This window comes from Engystomops pustulosus, chromosome 4, assembly GCF_040894005.1.
Source record: "Engystomops pustulosus chromosome 4, aEngPut4.maternal, whole genome shotgun sequence".
In the NCBI taxonomy this organism is placed as follows: Eukaryota; Metazoa; Chordata; class Amphibia; order Anura; family Leptodactylidae; genus Engystomops; species Engystomops pustulosus.
In genome coordinates, this window is record NC_092414.1 from 85,263,872 (window position 1) to 85,279,363 (window position 15,492).

At 36.8% G+C, this 15,492-nt stretch overlaps 1 protein-coding gene across 2 annotated transcripts; it reads right to left on the minus strand.

Annotated features, from left to right (window-relative positions):
* Positions 1-1,071: 1,071 nt before the first annotated feature.
* Positions 1,072-11,837, minus strand: KERA (keratocan). Of its 2 annotated transcripts, none has more exons than XM_072150672.1 (3): positions 11,743-11,837; positions 9,415-10,292; positions 1,072-1,832 (listed from the first exon to the last, which is right to left on the minus strand). In XM_072150672.1, the coding sequence occupies exons 2-3, from the start codon at positions 10,283-10,285 to the stop codon at positions 1,663-1,665; spliced, it is 1,041 nt and encodes a 346-aa protein (XP_072006773.1). In that variant the 5' UTR covers positions 10,286-10,292; positions 11,743-11,837; the 3' UTR covers positions 1,072-1,662. The 2 variants fall into 2 exon arrangements, with proteins under 2 accessions (XP_072006773.1, XP_072006772.1); XM_072150671.1 differs by lacking the exon at positions 11,743-11,837 and adding an exon at positions 11,506-11,662.
* Between the last annotated feature and the right edge of the window lie 3,655 nt (positions 11,838-15,492).

Below are 15,492 nucleotides of genomic sequence, written 5' to 3' on the forward strand. Positions count from 1 at the left end.
CTTTGTGTCAAAGCTTTATTTCCTCTCTCTGTTCAGTAGACCAAGTAGCATTTTGTGACTGGATACAATTGCTTGTGGAAATAAAAGCATTATCTGCCTGTTTGCAAATGTTTGTTGAATACAAGTATATTGAGAATTACTAAAAAACGGAAGCACTCCTTTAATGGAAATCCACCAATTGCAAAAAACATATAAACACCAAAAAATACTCACCTCCACTCCTCTTCATCTTGATCCTGGCGCTGTCCATTTCTAGTCTTGACACGCCAGGATCACCTAGAAAAGAATCTGCAGAACGGAGCATGGGGACAAGATGTCTAGCTCTCCGGCTGCTAATTATGCACGCCCTCACATGCCGTCACCTCATTCTCCAATGTGTGAGTCCAAAGGTGAATATTTCTAGGTGTTTTTTTTTCAACTGGTTGATTTCCTGGTTTCTGAAGGTTATATTTATTTAAGTTACACAGCAAACATACTCGGTGCTAAAACTGATTTATTAACCTTTAGCTGTAAAGAAGTGGATCCAATGGCATTAGGATGTCTAACTGGACCCTGTGGGGATTATTATACATGCGATTTGGGCAGCTGCTCAAAGCATATAATCTTTGCAGAGTCTACTTCATGCAAATGCTGGATTGAGTACTACATGGGCAGTACAGCATTTTGGAGCACCTCCTGGCTGCCCTCCAAACCCTTATTACTATTAAACAATTGAACAGTGGCCATCTGAGTAGCTTGTGAGTACTTGTTCCCTCTTTTCCCATCCTCTTTCCACTGACATGTAGAGATGCAGTCCAACTCTACATAAGTAAGTAGGGTTTGTGGAATGGAGGGGGTTTCCTCCATCTTGTGGTCTTGTGGTCTTGCAATCTTGTGGTTTCTACCACTTTTGGCTCTGTTATGATAGAATTTCTTGAATTTTGGATGGTACAATTATTTTATACACAATTGTATCTTTCCTTTCCTTGTAATCCACTTTTATGCATGTCTGCTTTTGTATAACAGAGCTTAAACTCAATAAGTAAGAGGATACAAGCAATTTCTTATATTTTATACAGATTTAAACCTGATTTTTATTATTTTTACAAAGAGGGTAAAAGTACATACACATAAGTCTATTAAATTAAAGTGGTGCATACTCTCCATGTACAGTACATTATAGTAAAACACCTAGTCAGTGAAATTAAATGTTACCCTACTACAAACATCCTTATTTAATTGACGGTCTTAATACATGAATATTCTAACAATGTCTCTAAGTAATGGTTTTAAAATGTAAAGAAATATCACTAATATGTAGCTTGAGAAATGCCAAGATTACCACAGTTTAACCTAATATAATAATTATAGTACACAATATAACAGTATGGACTATACTTTTGGAACCACACTGTCTACAGCGTAACCTGCCAAAGTTCATACTTTTTTTTTAAATACCTGGAACATTTGGATCCAGGAAAGTTGATCCTTTAGCTGCTTTAGATGTGTAAACATGATTATCCTGCAAATAGAAATATTAGTGTACAACAATATGTTGCCCCCACCCCAACAAAAATATGTTACTCTTAACTCATGCCAAAATTCCTTGAGAGATGATCATGTTTTTACGATGATCTTTGTTAATTATGGCAACTTAAATTTGTTTAACATAATTGTAGGTCCCTAAATAACTATAGCCTGAAGAAGCCTAAAGCATACAATAATATCTAGTGGTATTGGCGGCTGAATTTCATTTCCATCCAGACGTAAATAACGAAGACGAGGTCCATGAGGAAAATGTGGGTCATGTTCTTCTTTGACTACATTAGGGCATTTTACTGATCCACTAATGTCTGAAAAACAAAAGACAGTTTAACAAATACTTTTGTTCAACTCATTAAAGGCATGTCCTGTTTTAAGACGTTATATTTGGGAACATATTGATGTATCAAGGCATCACAATACAGTTTATTTAGGAAACAGTTTTAGAGTTGAAGAACTGTTTTAGGATACATTTGCCAAAAGTGCAACATTTTAATGGGAAAGGTGACAGAACCTGTAACAAGATTGACACTAATAAACCTAATGACTAGTTCCCATAGTACTATGTTAACTGTTTTCCACACTGTTTTCAGCAAACAAAAAATATATATATTTCATATCCCCAGAAAATAAACTTTGTAAGCCAATGTTGCACCCTTCCTGAAGGGTCAACAAGTCACAAGGAGTGTGCATTATTCATGTGAGTCACTGTTTGACCCAGACCATATTTCCAGCACCTTCCTCATTCCCCCACCCTTCCACTTATGTCATCCCCTCCTCTGCCAAAGGAGGCTTACAAAGTTAATTTTCTGTGAATAGGTAGTACATATTTTTTAGCTTAAATCAGTGTGGGCAATAGATACCTTAGTGCTATTGGAACCTGTAGTAAGATTTATTAGCGAAAATGCGGTGAAAGATTCCTGTTAATTTGTTTAATACTGAATATGGAAAAAATCCCAGGCAGTTATACAAGAATAGAAAATACAAATTGCATTTAAAATTAGTTTATAAGATTTGCATTTCACTCTCTGGATATAGTTTTGGCTAAAACAAAGCCATATCAAAATTGTATTCAATATCTTAAGGGGAGGGAAAATTTGGTTTAAATAATATGGAAGGTTTTTGCACTGATGTACCGTATTTTTATGTAATTTCTTTACAATACTGTTGAACATTTTGTTGTTTAATGATATTTGTCTGTAATATATTAAAGTTTAATAAAGGGAAAATTGTATCCAGTATGATAACTAGGAAGAGATACATGTGCTTATTATGGTTGCTGTTTAGATGTTTTACATGAGACTGATAAAACCCATTAAAAAAGGGAAAAGGTCAAGCTTTACTAGAGAAACAAACTTAACTAGAGAAAAACTACTGTGAAAAATAATCAGTACAATGTTATACAATGATAGAATTATTCTTTTCCCCATAATTAGACCGATATTTTATCTTTATCCTATGCCCATTTTGCTTACGTTTATGTATTCAACATATTTCAGACATACAATAAACACTTAACATCTTTGGCTATGATTACATGATTATATACAGTATTTGACATTTGTGGAGAGCATAATTCACATATTCCAGTTAAACCCTAAATAAGGCCCCCAGGTTTGTGGTAGTTATAACTCATTTCAGACAATTGTAATGTCTTGTGCTATCCATCGGAACTCTTTGTTTACAACATTTTTTCTCATTCTTTTTACTTTCCCTGAACAGGTGGTGCTTATCTTAAAGAAAAAATGAATAAAAGCCTGGAGGACATGGGTAATCAGAGAGAACATCACCCGCTCAACCTTGTCAGACATGAAAAGATGGAGAAAAAATGTCATTTTTCTGTCTCTGAATCTGACAGAGGTTACTGCTGATGGGCACCTGGAGATATATTCTTCTTCCCCCGGGATGTGTTTGCAGGTGGTTTTGTTAAGGACTTGTTGAAAGGTGAAAATTAAAACAAAAAATAAACCCTTTAGCCTGCAGAGACACATAGCAATATTTAAACACACATTTTCAGAGAAATGAGACCATAAACAAATCAATTGATTTTACACTGTAATAATGAAAAATATGCAGAACCTATAAAAGATAAATGCATCATCATCAACCAACTTTAGGAAAAATGTTGAGGAGAAACACCCAGAATCTGGAATATTCTTTTATTTTGAAAGGCTTTAGATACTCAACATAGTTTTGTTTAACACCACACAAAAATGATGTTGCAGTAGCAACAGCCTCTTTACCTGACAGATGACATACAGTATGTCAAATTATATGATCAGAATTGTGTACTATGGACTTTAATTTCAAAGTAAAATGGTTATTCACAAAGGCCTCCTAAGCATCACCATTGGACCAGCAATAAGTTTATTTTTACGGTACTGTATGTTTATGTGTCTAACTTTCCTCAGTTTGCCTCAAATTTTCAGTGTGTCTCAGTTTGCCTCAAATTTTCAATGTGTCTCAGGTCCTGCCAGTTTGTAGTTGGAAAACACCAGTCTTTTGCTGCGCCAGATTTATCACCGTCATGATGAATTATGGTGCAGTATAAGACTGTCGGTTCCTACTTTAGACCTACTCTTAGTTGGTCTGAACTGTGCACCCCGGAATTTGGGGTGCACAGACGATTTTACGCAAGCCACGCGCCTAACTCTCGAAGCCAAGCGCATCTCCCAGAGGCCACGCCTCCTTATTCGGACAAGTCGGGAAAGTGACAAAAAAAGGTCTAAAAGCCTTGATAACTGTGGTGCAAGGCATTTTAGACTGTGTTTTCTGCACAAAACCACCAGAATAGTGCATTTATAAATTGTTGTGTTGATATCAGAATATATGTTAAGAACAGGTTAATGATGAAACTCCCAGACTTCTAATGAGGTCTACCAAGCATCTGACCTTTATATACTATAACATTGTGGTATAGAGGGGGTGTATGGAGAGAGTCTATGGGCCTCTAACTTCTGTGGTCTTGGATGGCCGATCGGCAGCCTACAGTCTCATAAAAACTGATCTCTAATAGCCTGCCGATTAAGGCATTAAAATGGTTGTATACTGCAATACAGTAGTAATAGTATATAATATGAGTGATTATTCCTTCAACGATTAAAGTACCCTAGCGAGTCTGAAATAATAGATAAAAAAAGGACATGTTTAAATCCCCCTCTTCTTCTTCTAAACAGTAAAAATAATCAGCATGTTAGGTATCGCCACATCCCTAAATGCCTGTTTTATAAAAAAATAATGAAATAAATTATTCACGACCGTGAACACCCTAACAGAAAATAGCACCCAAATGTTGCAAAAAATTATAGATAGGAGGACCTGGTTAATGAACTGAAGCAAACTGGGACCACGGTCTACAAAATTACTGTTAGTAACTGTCATGGTTAAAGAGGGGCACAGACCTTAAGGGGTACAGAAGGTCCCCCTGCTGACACTGGCACTTGCCCAGGCCCATTGGAAGTTTACCAATGACCATCTAGATGATCCAGAGGAGTCAGGGGAGAAGGTCATATGGTTAGATGAGACTAATGTAGAACTTTTTGGTATTAACTTCCCTTGCCTTTTTTGGCGGAAGTACAACCATGAAGCAGGGTGTGAACACTTCATACTCAAAATCATACTTTGGGGGTAATTTTTTGCAAAGGAGGCAGGATATTTGCATTGTATTGAAAGAATGATGTACGGGGCCATATAGTATGAGATTTTGGCCAAGAACTACAGAAAACTTCTAACCTCTATCATAACAAAGGTTACTGTACCACATATTAAGTACAGGCAGTCCCCGGGTTACATACAAGATAGGGTCTGTAGGTTTGTTCTTAAGTTGAGTTTGTAGGTAAGTCGGAACTGTATATTTTATCATTGTAATCCCAGCCAGAACTTTTTTGGTCTCTGTGACAATTGGATTTTAAAAATGTTGGGTTGTCATAAGAATCAGGATTAACAATAAAGCTTCATTACAGACACCTGTGATAACTGTTATAGCTTATTATTGTAGCCTAGGACTAAAGTACAATAAATTACCAATATCCAGTGGTCCGTTTGTAACTAGGGGTCGTATGTAAGTCGAGTGTTCTTAACTAGGGGATCGCCTGTACTGTTTTTCTATTGTATCAAATTCTAATTTCATGCAATAAAATACAAATTAATTATTTAAAAATTATGCTTTCTAGATATTTTTAGAGTCTTACAAGATATTCAAGATACAAGGTGTACTAAACTAATTATGTACTAATATTTTAGAGATACCATATACATCTGGTTTAATTAAAAGCTGCAATTATTAAACTAAATGAACATTTCCTTAATAAACCCATAAAAGGGATGTCTATTAATGCTCTTGCATGCATAGCTGCACAGTTGTTACAAACAAATCCCACTATAAAGTATCATGCACTGATTGAACTTCATAAAATTAGATCTGTATACACAATTCCCCAGCAACTATGGCAGCCACAGGTAACAAAATTATGCAGAGGAACAAAACAGTAGCTATGCTTCAAGACCTGCCTCAATTATGCATCTAGGTCAAATCTACAAATAAAATGCTGCTTGTCAATTTTTGTAGATTTTTGCAGTATAATGCAATAATTTTATTGCATATCAAAGGTAATGTCATATTGCCTTGGTCCTGTTGAGATAGATATAATAGTAAGCAGAGAAAATGAGATTATGTGAATACTTGAATTCCATCGGCACAAGTATGCAGAGATTCAATTAGTGTTAGTATAAAGTCTGTGAAGTTTTGCCTTTACCATTATTAAGACACCATTGGGGGAATTTATCATTGCTTCTACGCTAGTTCTTTGGCATAGAAGCAGTGAAATCACTGCAAGAATTTGCGATTATTATTATGCGACTATGCCATCTCCACACCATGTGGGCATGGAAGGGGGCATAGAGGGGCATCCCTACCTTGTGCCTGCATACTTTTTAAATACTTGGAAACTAATGTTTTTGCGCAAAACTACTCCAGGTCGCCCGGCCTCTTGATCTATTCAGCGGGATGGAGATGGGTGTGGCCTCTATCAAAAGCCAGCGATTGTGAAATAAATTCCTCCCATCTGTATTTTAGGTGCATTTAAGTTTTGCTGCATTTAACATGCAGCATAAATAACATGAAACCTATTTCTCTGGGTAAATAGATATAAGGCACAACCAAATTTAGAGATAATTTATCACAATAAAAATAATTTGGGAAAAAACAAAACCTTTCAATATACCCCTGACTGCTGTGTGATGCCATCATAACCTCTCTAAAGCTACTAAAGTGCCCCTATGGGCAACAGAAGGTGCTCCCTTTTTACTCCCTACTATTGTGACAATTTTTCCCAATATTGCAGTCCGGGCAGACAGTTTTGGGGTCCTTATGGTGGCACTTCAGATGGAAATAGTGGATATCGGTTCTGGAACCGTTAGTGGATATCGGTTCCTGATGAAGTCTGTGCTCAGCTGGATATTTTACCCCTTAAATACTGTTGATATCTGCAGACTCTAATGCGCAAAATACCTAGCCGAGCACAGACTGCAGCAAGACTCCATGTCCCAGTATCTTCTTCTAAAGATACGGGCTAACAGATAAGAGAAGGCAGATAGGAGAGTGTCATTTACTCTGTGGGGGGAAGCAAGCAACTGACTCTTTTCACAGACCTGGCGACACTAACAGCTTTCATAGAATTCCCTCCAAAAATACACAGAGAACCATAAAAACCATATAACTTATCCAACCAATATGCTACTTATGAATTCATGCATCCCAACCCAAGGCCAAATACATATCTCGGACCAAGGCAGCGAGGCAAATGCATACCTGCGACTTGGCGTGTTTTGGTGGTTTTGGAAAAGTTGATATACAGGAATTTCAATGGGAGCATTGTAAGGGGCCATGTCTGGTCTCAACAAAATCCATAAATCCAGACAGATCTGATGAAACTAGAAGCCTGATACTATCATATCTCAATGAGAAGTTAGAACTTATTCAAGGTCCTGAATCTGATCCAAGGTGGGATGTTCTCTACAGCCATCTAGCTTGTGTCAAGGGATGTGGATACGCAAATCACCCCTTTTGCCCATTGTCTTTTGCCTGGGGCAATTATTTACCATCACATGGTAAATAAGTTGTTGAGGTTGGTGGCAGCCTACTGTACTGATAAGTCTCTGTTTTACTGAGGTTTCTGAAAGGGGACTTTCAGCCATTCAGTGATGTGATCGATTGTTGTGCCATACCAGAGATTGTGTGGACAACTCTACCTCGCTTCCTGTGCCTCCCAAAACCCATGTGTTTAGGGAATTCCTGTAAAAACTATAATTCATTGACCTTGCATACACTTCATGGGTCCAGAACGTCACAGTAATATATAGTGGATAGAGTCCAGAGTCCACATTATCCCTCTGGCACATATGCAATATGCCCAATAAAGTTGAATTTAACATATGTTGTTTCAAAAAGAAACAGTGGGCACATGCACTGGACAGCAAGGTTTACTGACCACAGCTTTCCCTTTCCCTGTGAAGTGAAGGCCAAGCTTGTCTTATCTTAATGTTTAATATTTTATAGTTTGACTAACTGGAACCTTTTAAAAGATCATCAGATATCAGACAGTAGAAGTACGAGATGAGGTTGATTCCCCCTATTTTAGCCTCACATTGTAACTTCTGTATGTTACTCTATTGAGGCTATGCTAAGTGGTGCACACTGTTCAGTGTGATCTATCCTGGCACGGTGATACACAGTATTTGGATCTGATACTTCCTACTGGGTTTTCCTACTATAATAAAAGTCTAATATGGTCAGTTAGAAAAAGCTGAATGAGTGCCCAGAGAAAGATAACACCCATATTTTTGACACATTGCTATAACAGGTCTGGGGTAGCAGAGTGCTGTTCTCCACAGGCATATAGAAAGATAAGATCTTTGTGTATGCCTTATACTAATGAATTGTCCTGGTTACCTCATAGTTTGAGAAAAAAAAATAACAATTCCCAATATAAGAAGCAAGTAGCTGGGAAGAAATTGACTTCTGAGCTGGGGCTCATTGTATGAGTGACTAAACCTGTATATTGTAGGAACAGCAGCAAGGTGGAGGAGACTGCACACAGCAATGCATTATGGGACTTGTTGGAAACACCCATCAAGTGTATTTTTCTCTCCTGTTACATTCTGCAAAGTGTGGGAAGAAAACTTTATTATGATTCTCAAAAAGGTATATCTATTCACTACTGACCCTTGCCATTTAGCTCCACAATTGATCTATTTTACAATGACTATTGTGTATACTTGTTTTGTACAGAGTTGTTTCTAATGTTTGGCCCACTTCTCTAAATAGAAAAATGTAATTGAGAAGGAAATCAGCTGCACTTACCATCGCTAATTCTATACACCATTATTAAAATTATAACAAGGGCCTTTTCCGTAAGACTATGCTTTACTAAAAAAGTTTTTATTCCTGCATTGGAGAGTGCCCCAGATTTCCTTCTTGTGAATTACAATTATGAAACGTGATACTTTATTTGCCACTAAACCTCACATAAAATTATGGTCCGATCGTGACTGAAAACAATACCCATACATGAGGAAGTGCTAGTATAATTACAGATGTTGAATCATCTAAATGTGATCATTTATAGAACCTATAGAACTTTTCATGGAACAGACCCTTAACAGAATCTACAGTCCTAGAGAAAATCATAATAATTACTACTAATGATTACTACTAATCATTACTACAGTCTCAGAAAAGATGACATTCAGCGTCTTTCCTCATTCAGTGGCCTTCAGCAATGCACCTGTTTCCACATCATTATTAACTAGACATAAAGTTGTATTCCTTTACATTTGACAGTATCACAGATTCACCCACATGCATTTATTACCATACAGTAAAAATTTACTTACTTTTAATCTTGTTGTGATCAAGATAAAGACGCTCCAGGTGGCCATTAACAATGGGTACAGTGGAAATCTCATTGTGTGACAACTGCAAGTCTAAGAGTGAAGTTAAATTAAATACAGTTGCTGGCATACCCTTATCAGATAACTTGTTGTAGTTTAATCTAATGAAAGAGATTTTTGGTACATTATTAAAGTAGTCATCAGGTATTGACTCAATATTGTTGTTGTCTAAATACAATTGCACTGTATTAGATGGAAGGCCTGTGGGCATTTTCTTGAGGGCATTTCTGGCCACATTGAGTTGCACCAAATTTTTGAGTCCTGCAAATGCATCAGCTTGGAAAGAACCATCTGTGAGCTTGTTCTGGTGTAAATCCAGTAAAGTAAGGTTCTCTAAGTTGCTAAATACCCCTTCAGGAATCTTTGATATTTTATTTCTTGCCAAGCGAAGTTGTTCCAGGGTGCTTGGTAATGGTGCAGGCACTCCTTCTAAACCATTGTCCTCTAAAAATAGGTAAAGTAAATTTTTCATAGCTCCAAAGAAATTCTTGTCAATACCTTCACTTGTGATTTTGTTTTTGTTTAAATTGATCCACCTTAGTTGGGTAGCATTAGAGAATGGCTTTTCATTAAGTGTCTCAATCTCATTATTTTGCAGATACAAGTACCAAATTCTTGATGGGATGGGAGGAATTTCTTTCAAGCCTTTGTTTTCACAATATAAAGCACGTGGGAAGGTAATAGGACAAATGCACTCTTTTGGGCAGTCATTGGAGAGCAAATAAGATGGTTCCAGGTCAAAATAGTCATAAACTTGACTTTCAACAACAGTAAAGATGAAAGTGGCCACAAAAAGTATGACATGTGTGTCCATTGCTGACCTTGAAAATAATAAAAAATAATGTTATATACATTATGACAGCAGTAGCTTGTTGCTCTATAATTACTTTTCCAGCATGTTAACCAAATTTCCATTCTACAGTCATCATTTCATTTGGTATTGCATGTAGGCCTTAATTTATATGTCTGTCATATAGCACTGAAAAAGTCTACTGTGAATTGTGAACCTTAAACCTATACAGAGGACCAGATGTTTTAGTCTTTACATCATTGTCAACTGTAGCTAGAATGAAGTCACTACATCATCTAATTTCTTCTTTTCCATAGTCCCAAATGGATTACAATACAAAGCTCTTTATTGTTTTAGATTTCCATGAATTTGTCTTGTGTGGGTAGTGAGGTTAGTCCAATGGGAATGCAGACAACACAGATTAACTTGTTTAAATCAGGTATGATTTCTCATATGTATTCACATGTTATGACTTTCCATTTTCCAATATTAAAAATCATCTGGATATAATTTTCAGTAAATATGTTCTGCGCTAGTATCAAGGATCAAAGGGCATTCAAACAGCTGTTTCTTGTGTATGGTTCTGAAACCTGGAATAAACTATGTGAATCCTTGTCCTCAGGCTACGTGAATACCCTTAGACAAACAATCATTTTTAATCATATCTATGAACATATTGTTCCACTTCAATTATAAGTAGTAAAGTAACAGTAACAGTTTATGTTTAAATACATTCATTGTAGTCTTTCTTTATTTTTTTCTTATTTTCTTTCTTTCTCTCTTTATTTATTTGATTCTATCTATCCTTTATCTTATGTTTTAAAAGAAGCCACATAAAATTGTGTTTTAAAAAATACAAGAACAAACCAACAGAGAGTTTATATGTTAGCCTCGTATATTTCTCAGGATCAATCAAAACTTTAACATTCACAATGAACATGCTCTTCTTATTCAGTAAATAAATCTCAAAATCTCCATGACAATTTTATGATCCAAGCAAGATGTACATCTATAAAACATCTCATCATGTTAAACAACATTTCTCCATATGACTTGCACAACCAGTGTCACGTGAATGACAGTGCTACATATCACTTTACATTACAAATATGTCTAAAACTGGACTACCTCCAAAAACAACTATAGATTCAATGTGAACATGCATCATTTACCAAGCTCACAAGAATTAGGGTTGTCTAACCAAAAAGTATAAAGTGCCAATTTAAATATAGTGAAAGATTTACCTTATATTGATGGAATGTAGATGCTCTTCCTCACACTATCTTATGCCTCCTAGGATTCACCTTAAAGTGGGAACTCTTGGCTCTTAGCAGAATGTTTTGATCCTGTCCTTTGAGATTTAACTGCCTCTTACATCAACTCTACTCTTGTTACACTCACATGCAGCTTCTAACATTACTTGTATAATATAAGCATAGCCATTAGCCATTGTGCCTAATCAGCTGATGTTTTAGGCTTACCTCTTATTTCCTGACTCCTCAGTCGTTTTGTGTCGTTCTCTGGTCAGACTATGACAGAAGTAAAATGCCTTAGTTTATGAAGGCTGACTGCCTAATATATATGCACCAGTGACTACAACAGTTAACCCATAAAGCAGCCTAGTTATTTCAGGACCCAAGAGGACATTCTGGGCTCTTATATAAACTGTTTAAGGAAACCATTGAGTAATATGCTTTATCTTCTAGCAAATAACACAATTTGGTAACCATATATGAGAATCATTTTATTGATAACAAGATTTCTAGCAATAAACTAATGTTGACTGTTAATATGGTACGCTGGACACACATGCACTGTATGTATCTACACATATATATTACAGGTAATGAATTCCAAAAGTATTAACACATTGACTAATAATTATGGTTAATTATAAACAAACATGAAACAATGATATAAAGTACATATTTATAAAAAAAATGCTATACTAGCACACACAGTATAGGCCATCATTAGCATGATATATGCTTACCTGCAGCTTCCATTCTGCCGTCAGATGACCTTCCATTAGGGAACAAGTCATAACTACAGGGGTTCACTGGCCTTAGTGATGACCTCTGCACCTACAGCATGTCACTGGCAGTCTACAGCAGTGATGTGCTGTGTGTGTTCAGATCATTGTTGATGCCAGTAATTGGCTGCAATGGAGACCTTCTTCTGAATGTCTTGTCACCTTATAATACTGCAAAGTTACAGAAACCAACAGTGGCTGATTTTAGGTATGTTTTTCCTGATACTCTCAATTTCAAATTACCATAAGCCATAATACCCATTTTATGTCAACCATATAAGATAAGATGTGACTTTTGTTACAAAATTATAAACATTTATTGTAAACTCAAAAGCTAATAATGCTAGTGCTACTTTCTATACACAGGTCACTGCTATCAAATGTGTCCCTTAAAGGGTATTATGGGAATGTGAACTTCTTATACAAAAAGTCATAATGCTATAAATTAATGAATATAACAAAACTCAATGGGGCAGATTTACTTACCCAGCCCATTCGCGATCCAGCAGCGCGTTCTCTGCGGTGGATTTGGGTCTTCCGGCGATTCACTAAGGTAGTCCCTCCACCGTCCACCAGATGTCGCTGCTGCGCTGAAGTTCCCCGAGGCCCACTGGAATGCCCTGAAATTCACTGGCCTATACCTGGTGAAGGTAAGTGCAAGTTTCGCGGCACATTTTTTTTTTTATGCGGCGGTTTTTCCGAATCCGTCGGGTTTTCGTTCGGCCACGCCCCCCCGATTTCCGTCGCGTGCATGCCGGCGCCGATGCACCAAAATCCGATCGCGTGCGCCAAAATCCTGGGGCAATACAGGGAAAATCGGCACAAATCGGAAATATTCGGGTAACACGTCAGGAAAATGCGAATCGGGCCCTTAGTAAATGACTACCAATGTCATTAGTCAAAAAAGGGGGCTTAAATAGTTTGATTTCATGATTCGCAAAATGTTATGGGCTTTCTAAAGAAGAAGTTATCACCAAGATTGGCGCCACTGAAAACTACAAGTCCCATGTTCCCTTAGTTCTTAGTAACAGCTCCTCCCTCTTATGCTCTGCTCCCAGTGATGATCTAACAGACTACCTTGCTCTGTTACCAAAATAATGATGTCTCATCACAAAACTGGCCATACTGGATGCACTGCTACCAGCAAAGCTTAGTAGAGATCACATGACCTGCCCATGCAGGTGCAGGACATGTGATGCAGATATGTGACCAGCGGTCATCTTCTGTCCTGTGTCTCCTCCACAGGGACAAAATCAACAGACTGATTAAAGGGCCAGGGCATTTTAATTCTTCATTACAGTCTATTTAAACAGCATTTTTCTCCTAAGGAGAGCAAAATTTTAAATAACAGCTAATCACATATTAGCTTATATTTTAAGGACACATTTGTATATGAATTATGCTTATTCCTGGAATACCCCTTTAAGTGCCTACCCACCAACCACCGACAACATGTTTCACAGGAGAACTGATGACATCAGGGGCTTCAGGGGAGTAGTCTGGGGAGAGATACATTTTTTTAGGGCAGAGAAGTGAGACGTCCAAGGACAGGACAATAAATATCAATGGGGAGATCATATAGATAAAATCTCCCAAGCATATAGCACCAATCGTTAAGAGAGTTCTACCATGTCCAGGCTTCTGTTTGTTTCACCTTATAACTCCACTGCAGAGGGCCGATTCAAATGATCTGCATAGGTCACATTAATTTTGAAATTAGACTTAGATATTCTTACACAAATCTGCAATATAGTGGATTTTTGCAAAAGGCATACAATAACTTTAAGAACTGAGGTCTGAGGTTAAAAGGAAAATAAAATTGGGATTCTTCATCACAGTCTTTTTAAACAGCATTCTTCTCCTAAGTAGAGAAAAATTTTAAATAACAACTATTTACATATTAGCTTATATTTCCATGAATTATGCACATTCCCGGAAAACCCCTTTAAGTGCCTACCCTTTAAATTGGGAAAATTGGGATTGGGATGTGCAAAATTCAAGCTAACTTTAAACCAATTTAACTTTACTATATATCCATTTCAAGATGTGATTTTTTTTTCCATAAGGATAGCAGCGTAATTTTAATGAAATAATGCTAAGTCTCTTTAGGCAATATTCAAAGAAAATACTCAAAAGCAGAAACAGATCAAATAAAAGAGCAAGGGGCCTTCAAGTTTTATGGCAGATTAAAATTAAAGCATGCAGATTCTTGTCCATTCTGACACTCAATAACTAACTTGTCAATAAGTGTCACCTGCACTCGTATTTCTCGAATCTTTATAGTTAGTATTGACAGGAATTTCTACATGTAGAGTGAATATTATGGATGAAGTTTATAGTAGGAGCATAATGATCTTTATGCCTTTATCATAAATTTAAAAAAAAAAAACTTCATAGTGGATACAAACTAAACAAATGACCTTGAGGTGAAGTTTCCTGCCTCATAACAAGGTTAGCTTTTATTATAAATTGTATACACCCGCCATGGCGCCCTCACTGCTCACTCATCAGTGGTTGGGGCAACACTCTCAGCCTCTGTAAACAGACATATACTAGCAATGTATCAATATAAGGAGTTTATTTTTTATTACCATTATACCTTTTTTATTTTTTAAATCCAGGACAACAACTTTAAGTTCTGCCATCAATATTCCATAAATGTATGGAAGGTTCCTTAAATTTCTTTAATTGCTTTAATATAGTGAATGTCAATGATAAGCAGGATTGTCATGGTTGATGTCAAAAGGGGACACACATGCCGCAATTGATTGTTTCTGTTGTTTTCCTTGAACCTCCTCCAGTGAAAACAGATTTACCAAACTATGATGTGCTCCATATTGCCAATAAAGTACTATTTCAATGTTTTAGTATGCCGTAAGTATGTAAAGGAGAGTGAGATGATGTGGGTTTATTGGGAGATATTTACGTAGGTCAAGAAAAGGTGTCTCATACAGGGTCTGTCAATGTAGGGTGAAGGTTTTGCACAGCTAAGTGTGCTGTAGCCACTAAGAAAAAAAAGCTTGATCATGGATCTGTGTGGAATAAAACCCATATGAACCACATGTCCCATTGAGCATCTGAGAACAGATAACAGGAGATACTTTATCATCACAAAGGACCAGTAACCATATATGAGATACTTGTGAGAAGAACTTTAGCTTTGCGCTCCATGGGTAAGTAACAAATGAAACGGGGAGTT